The 7,093-nt window shown below is 38.9% G+C and overlaps 1 protein-coding gene across 1 annotated transcript; it reads right to left on the bottom strand.

Annotated features, from left to right (window-relative positions):
- Positions 1–1,832: 1,832 nt before the first annotated feature.
- LOC308380905 (sodium channel regulatory subunit beta-1) lies at positions 1,833–7,093 on the bottom strand. The gene is made up of 6 exons (XM_080858356.1): positions 6,750–7,093; positions 6,266–6,432; positions 4,792–5,029; positions 3,869–4,028; positions 2,991–3,045; positions 1,833–2,781 (listed from the first exon to the last, which is right to left on the bottom strand). The coding sequence occupies exons 1-5, from the start codon at positions 6,799–6,801 to the stop codon at positions 3,000–3,002; spliced, it is 663 nt and encodes a 220-aa protein (XP_080714482.1). The 5' UTR covers positions 6,802–7,093; the 3' UTR covers positions 1,833–2,781; positions 2,991–2,999.

Here is a 7,093-nt window from a genome sequence, read left to right as displayed (position 1 = left end):
ATACCTGGGATCTGTCGCACTCCTTCACAGTACAACATACGATGTCTGTAGCTTAGTTTGTTGATTAGGGGATGAATCTTATATGCATTTTGTATTTGTTGCTTTTAATCGGACAGGTTAAAATGTAAGCATTTCTGGTTGAATATACTATTAGATGGAATGACCTGAGAGAGGTGTGAATGAGTGTTCTCACCTCATCCCTTCTCTTGGTCTTATCAGAGGGTCTTTGAGATTCCTCATGAATATAGGCCTATGCTCACAGCAGGATCTCTTATGAAATTACCTCTGTGAACCACTGTCGTGGAATTTCTATTTATGCAGAGCAGGTAAATATGGAAGACATGTAGTATAGAGTGACCCGACAGACTCTCCTTGAACAAAGACCAAACTTCTGTGGCAAAGACGAAACTTCTTTTGAAAACCAAACTTAACTAAACTTCATACCCACCCAATTTATGTGCCATATTGTTTAATGGGGCTCTACCTCTAGGTGTCAGCCATCTCACACATAACTAGACATGAATATGTCAGTTCTGTTGGGGTGAAGCAAACACCAGCGGCATCTAGGTCCACCAGAGCCCTCGCACAACATAATGACCAAGTGTGGGCAGAGGACTTTTATTATTACTGATTTTCATTATGGGGAACATTTGTTTTAAGTATCATTCAATATTTTTTCAACATAATCTAGGGTGTTATAATTGAGACTGTCCATTGTTATTTCTTTAGCAAATATTTAGTTGTATGAGTCCTCAGATGTCTTATAATAAAATGAAGCAGTCTGCCCATGAATGTATTATGAATATTTTTTCCAACTTCTTGGATGGGATATGGGTATTACATTGTTAAAACATTTCAAGGTATATCAAATGAATTCAACTTGTTTTTTTGCCGAAAAGTATTTTATCTTGACAACTCCCAAAGAGGGGTGTTAAGGGAGGATTGATATAGACATTTAAGTACAATTCTTTTTAAAAACTGTAAATATTTAAGGCAAAACAACCTCTGCCCTAAAAAACACATGAACAACAAAGTATGTTCATAATATGACTATTGATATGGACAATGATACTCTGTCCAACGTTCGGCCATATGATTATATAATTTGATAGATGAAAAAACATTTAGTGGCCTCACTCATGATATCTGTTCCTCCTTAAAAAACATAGCGAGCCCAACAGATGGCCACATATAATCGAAAAATAATCAAATAAAAATTAAGATAACCTGATACTTTGATATTTGACATCACAGTGACAAATACTGATAAGTGTCAGATCCCTAAAATAGGTGAAAGTATTCTAATTAAACATTGTGAAAAAAGAGATTTCACTGTCTGGATTCTGATCCATACTTAAAGTTTTGAAAAACTGGTCCTGAAAAGTTAACTCCATCACCAGATGATATTCAATAAAAATATAGACCCTCTTGGATATAATTGGCATACAATTTAAGCAGCGTGGACTTATGTAAGTGGCATAATCAGAAAACCAATGAACACTGAACACCTATGCATCTATATCGCTAAAGCTGTAATTGTGTGTTTTTAGATCCAGATATAAATGGGGTGATACTTTAGACTGAAGAGATGTCAGGATGATAAAGTGTACACATGCAAGATACCATTTGGAGAATACACAGATATGGGCTGGCTTTGGACCCCTACAGGCAGCTGATACAACTTATACTGGTGTGAAAATGTTACCTTGTATTTCATTGTGTATTCAGCACTGAGCTACACATTTCAATTTTGTGTGTTATTAAATCTCTGAAAGATTTGATCAGAGTTTTCTGATATGCTGGAGTACCCACATCAAAACAAGACGACGAGAGCATGTACAGACAGATTATGTTTTCTGGCTGAAACGTCAAACGGCTGCCAAAAGAGATCTTTTAATCATCAGTTGCAAAAACAACATTCCAAACATTCTTTATTCAGGACTACCCTGCCAAGAACCTAAGAAGGAGAACATGGAGTATATATCTTATAAATGTGTTCTGTGGCGTCCATCATGCAGCTCAAATGAAAACACGTGTTTAAACATGTGTTCTGCTGTTTTAACCGAGAAGACAATATAGTATAGCATCATAAACATTCCAATAGGACAACAAGCTTGTGGTTAATAGTGAGCTGATTCTATGGAGTTAGATTAAACTAATCTAACTCCATATTGATTCAAAGGGTATAACTAATGGCAAAATGAGTAAATGTGCAACTAAACGATTTCTATTGGGAAATAGTCTCTATGTTATTAGGAACAAATATGCACAATATCCATCTGGAAAAAATGCAGTACTGCAACTTCACATAACATTTACCAAATACAGTATGTGTTTCCTCACTGAAGTTCAATATCCTATCTGAAAACTGGTCAATTTCCACATTAAATGATTAGATACATTTCAATGGCATTATAATTATTATCGCAATGTATCTCCAGCAACACATCATAAAACCTAGACTATCATCTACAGTCTTTAGACAAATTAGCAGTAAGCAAGTTATTAATGCTCTTTTATGGTTTCTCCATTTCACCACATCAGCTCTTCTGGCCAGCTTGTGACATGCTTCATACACAGCTCAGTCCTTTTCTATATTAGAACTCATAAGTCAACTGCTGATGCCTTGCTAGGTGTACCATCAGGCTTCCTGAACTTTCCAACAGAGAGAGAGAGGGGTGTTATGGAGCCCTGTATGACCTAGCGTAAGCCAGACAGCCCCAATGACTCCCAGCGCTGTGTTGCTGTCAAACGCCACAGTAGCCACTTCCTGAAACCCACCTATGAAGAAACAGAATGCCAGTCAATAGGCCATATTAATTGAAAGCTGTAACCTGCTGGTTAAAATACACTTTTTCTGTCCTGGTTTAGGTTTTCATTCATCAACTAAATGCTATAAGGGTAAAGGGTATATAAGGTTAATTAAATGTGTATGTCCTGAAAATATATGTATTTCTTGTATTTCACTGTATTTCATATGCAACACTTACCTAAAAAAGCTATTCCAAATGCACCCCATCACACGTATCCTTTGTATCCACAACTCTGTAAAGGATTCAATAACTAGTAAGTTTAACTAATACATTATTACTTATACATTATTAAAAACTGTTTAGTTTCCATGCTTATATATTGATGAGATATATTAAATGTGTGGAGGTAACACAAAGCATAGCTCCCCTGAAGGACTTTTTTTCACAGGTTCAATAACCATTGTATTGGAAAAACATTTGCAAGTTGTTAAGTATTGGCATGATGGCTGCAGTGGACCCTGCTGTGTTGTTGTTGTTGTTGTTGTTGTTATAGTTGTTATTGTTAAGTATTGTTATGTATCAGTATGACGTCTGTAGTGCACCCTGGTGTATTGTAGGTTGTTGGGTATGAGTAAGTGCATGTGACAGTTAGACGTTTGGCCACTGTGGGAAGTCCCCAACCAATAACACAAGGAATTTAACACATTTTCCTTTGTATAACTAAAAAAAAAAGTTAACAAAAACTATTCTCAACCAATCTTATTTTTTGACTACTGTAGCTATGTGATACATTTGTAACTTGGCTACATGAAACTGGCTGTGTTTATCATACAACCCATGGGGTGTGAGAGCCTGTTGTTTTGGAGTAGTCTGTCATATCAGCCTTATCATCATTGTCCACTAGGCATCGGTGCAAAACTGATAAAAGAGGAAATACACTTGGCACTTGGGACAGTGCATGCTTATCCCCAGTTTGTGAAATAGCCGACTGTTTATCAACTGGTACATTTTCACTCCACAGGCAATTAAGACATCCCTTGAGGACAGAAAGGCATCATTAAGTGTGTAAACTACCCCAAAAAACTAAAATACTTTTGTCCTCATTCCCCCCTTACTTGTTCAGAGCCTTCAGTGCTTTTCGGGCCTCTCTGGCCTCGCTCTCTGCAGAGATCTTCTTATAACAGTAGAACAGCACTGCTATCATCCACAGCTGCAGCAACACAACCGTCACGTACATCATGATCTCAGAGACCACAGCCGTCATCTCCCGGTTAGCTGAAAAGAGAGTTTAAATGGTAAAGGACTGCATTTACATAACGCGTTTCTACTCATAGAGCACTCAAAGCGCTTTATACAATAATGCCTCAGACATCTACACATTCATAGTTCAAGTTCAAGTTTATTTATATAGCAAATTTCATATGATATACGTACATAGATACAATGTGCTTTGTGCAGAGAAGACGTTCAATTATCTAAAAAATAAACAAACAAACGAACACACTAAGCAAAATATATATATCGCATCGGGAGCAGTTGGGGGTTCAGTGTCTTGCTCACTTGCTCACACTTGGTGAGGAGGAGTCAGGATCTAACTAGCAACCTTCTGATTGCTAAACGACTCCTCTACCTCCTGAACCGCCGTCGCAACAGCTTAAATGTCAATGTATGATACCTCCATGTGCATAGGCCCAGCTGAGCAAGATACCATATCACAGATGGGATTTCAGGATACTTCAAGGGACGAACTGTCTAGTAGTGCAACCAACACCTATACATCGTTTAAATCATGCAGGTGTTTTGGCTTATGTTAGCTTGACTTATTGTTCTGCTCAAGAAACAAAGGCTTATTTACCATAGCTTTATTAGAGTCAGAAACAAAAAAATAATTTATATGTTTGTGTTATTGACTATAGTTTTTCAGCAATTCAATCTCCCACGCAACACTCAAATACTGTGCTCGAGCAGAACTACAGGAAGAATTCACCCATGGCCCTGGGGGTGTTGTTACTGTGCTCTAGCAGGATCTAGCTCTCACCTACAGCCACCACTGACAGCTCCACATCCTTAGTGACGGTGACAGGCTGGTCTCCATAGGGAAGATAGAGGAGGCGCTCAAACTTGCAGCGGTAAGTCCCTGTGTCATTGAAGGTGACATTGTGGATGAAAATGGCGCCGATCTGCACATCGCTGGTTCCCATGGTGCCCTGCCATTCCAGACGGTCTTCAAAGTCATCATGCAGAATGAAAGGCACTGGGTACTCATAGTGGAAAATCTGCAGGAAATCAGAGAAGGAATTGGGATGAAACATATGACTATATGCTGATGGCTGTATGATTGTACTTTACTTCCTAGATAAAACATTAAAACTTCTATGTATGATTTTTTGGCTAGTCGCTTTTCAACCATTTTTGATTCTGAGGTCTAATTCTATTTCTAACTCTTTTAATTCTGAGACGGGCCCACCCTCTGTAGAGCATCAGTTTGCAGTCGGTTACCACATTCTACTGCAGAATTCCCTGGTGCACTGCAGAATCTATATATCTGTCAATGATGGTAAAGTGTTCTCGGCCTAAGGCGATAAAACATCCCCAGTCCATGGTATTATCACCACCATGTTTCATAGTTGGAATTGGTTCTATTGTTTTTGTTATTTTTTACTTATCTGTCCACAAAACCACTAGTCTTCTGATTGGAACTGGGAATCACTACAGCTCCTAAAGGAATGTGTGTAACCCCTGAGAGTGTTACTCAAAATGGAAACCTTTAGTGTTTAAGATCATAGAACGAGGTCAGTTCTCATGGTCTCTGCATAAAGACGGTGAAATAGAGTCACTATGTTCATTTACTGACAAAAAAGATCAGATGGTTGAAACCCATTTAAATGCACTCCTTGAAGAGACATAGCTTCCCTACTGCTTTCCTTCCATGCATGCATGACGATGGACTATTAATCACACAGGTATGGCAAGAGAGGCCTGCAGAATCATAGACGTTATCCTCGGATGCTTTCTGACCTCCTTTGACTTTGACTTCCTGTGACATCATATGCCTGGGTCTTTGAATGAACACCAGGGAAAGAAAAATGGTTTAGAATTGAATTTTGAATTTGTTCACTATCTGCCGTACAGTGGATTGGGGAAGCCCAAACTCTTTAGAAATGGTCATGTAGGCTTGTCCAGTCATTGTTTATGTTGATGTCTGTGTGGAGATCAGTAGGGTAGGGCCACCATATTAACATCACAGATTAAAAAACCTGATAAAAGAGGTCCACTACTTTTTTAAGGCATTTATAGTTGAACCATTTCATTCAACTGATTTTAGTTTGATTAGATTCTCTCTGTCTATTTTTGTTTAATAACATTTGAGATTAAATTTGTGTATCAAGCTTTCTGGCACCACTATACTAGCCTCAAACTCTTCTTTAGGTGAGAGGGAAGTGCTACAGGGCACTTCAGAATTTGGCGGGTGTCACCCGAGCAACAAAGAACCCACTGCCATCCACCCTTACTTGATCGAAATCCTCCTGTCCATTGGGCTTGAAGAACCAGTCTACTGTGGTTGATGCTAGCACTTCCTCCCTCTTCTTACAGGAGATGCAGCCCAACAGGAAGCTCTCCCCAGCCACCGCCTCAGTCATGGAGTCTACTTCACAACATCCTGCCTGGACCTGGGGTCCTGGTGTCCCAACACAAACACGCACACACACACACACACACACACACACACACACACACACACACACACACACACACACACACACACACACAAACATAGGTGACAAGGGTGCGATAAAAGGCAAGGAAAGGCTCATTAGAGCAAGAAAAGCAGTGAAACTAAAAAGCAGAAGAGAAAAAAAGGCCCATTATTTGAAGTGGCCAATGTTGTGCCTTTAAGACATGTACAGAATAACAGTTTTTGTAAAAAAAAAAAAAAACTGAAGCTTTTACATATTGTTTTTGGAACATTTAAGAGGAAGGAAAACTGAACCTTACCATGAAGGAGAAGCAGGACAAATCCCAAAAGTGATAACTTCAAATGCGCCATTATCTTAAATTCCTAACACATGAAGTTATTCTTCTCTTTCTTGTGTGACGTAAAGACAACACTCTTCAGCTGAGTCATATTCAGCCTCGTGTTTCTCTGCTCCCCTTTCGCCCCCTCCACTTTAACCCACAAAACTTGGTTCCACAAAACCTACTTTCTTTTGTGTTACTCTCAATGTAATATATTCTCACTCCTAATTTGAAAAAAGTCAGAAAACATGAAGGAAAACAAATCCGTGTGGTAAGAACCTACAGCATGTCCGCCTGTCAGTTGAAGGCTGCTATATTTAGAC

This window comes from Sprattus sprattus (genome assembly GCF_963457725.1).
Source record: "Sprattus sprattus genome assembly, chromosome: 19".
Taxonomy (NCBI): Eukaryota; Metazoa; Chordata; class Actinopteri; order Clupeiformes; family Clupeidae; genus Sprattus; species Sprattus sprattus.
This window is presented reverse-complemented; position numbering and strand designations above follow the sequence as displayed.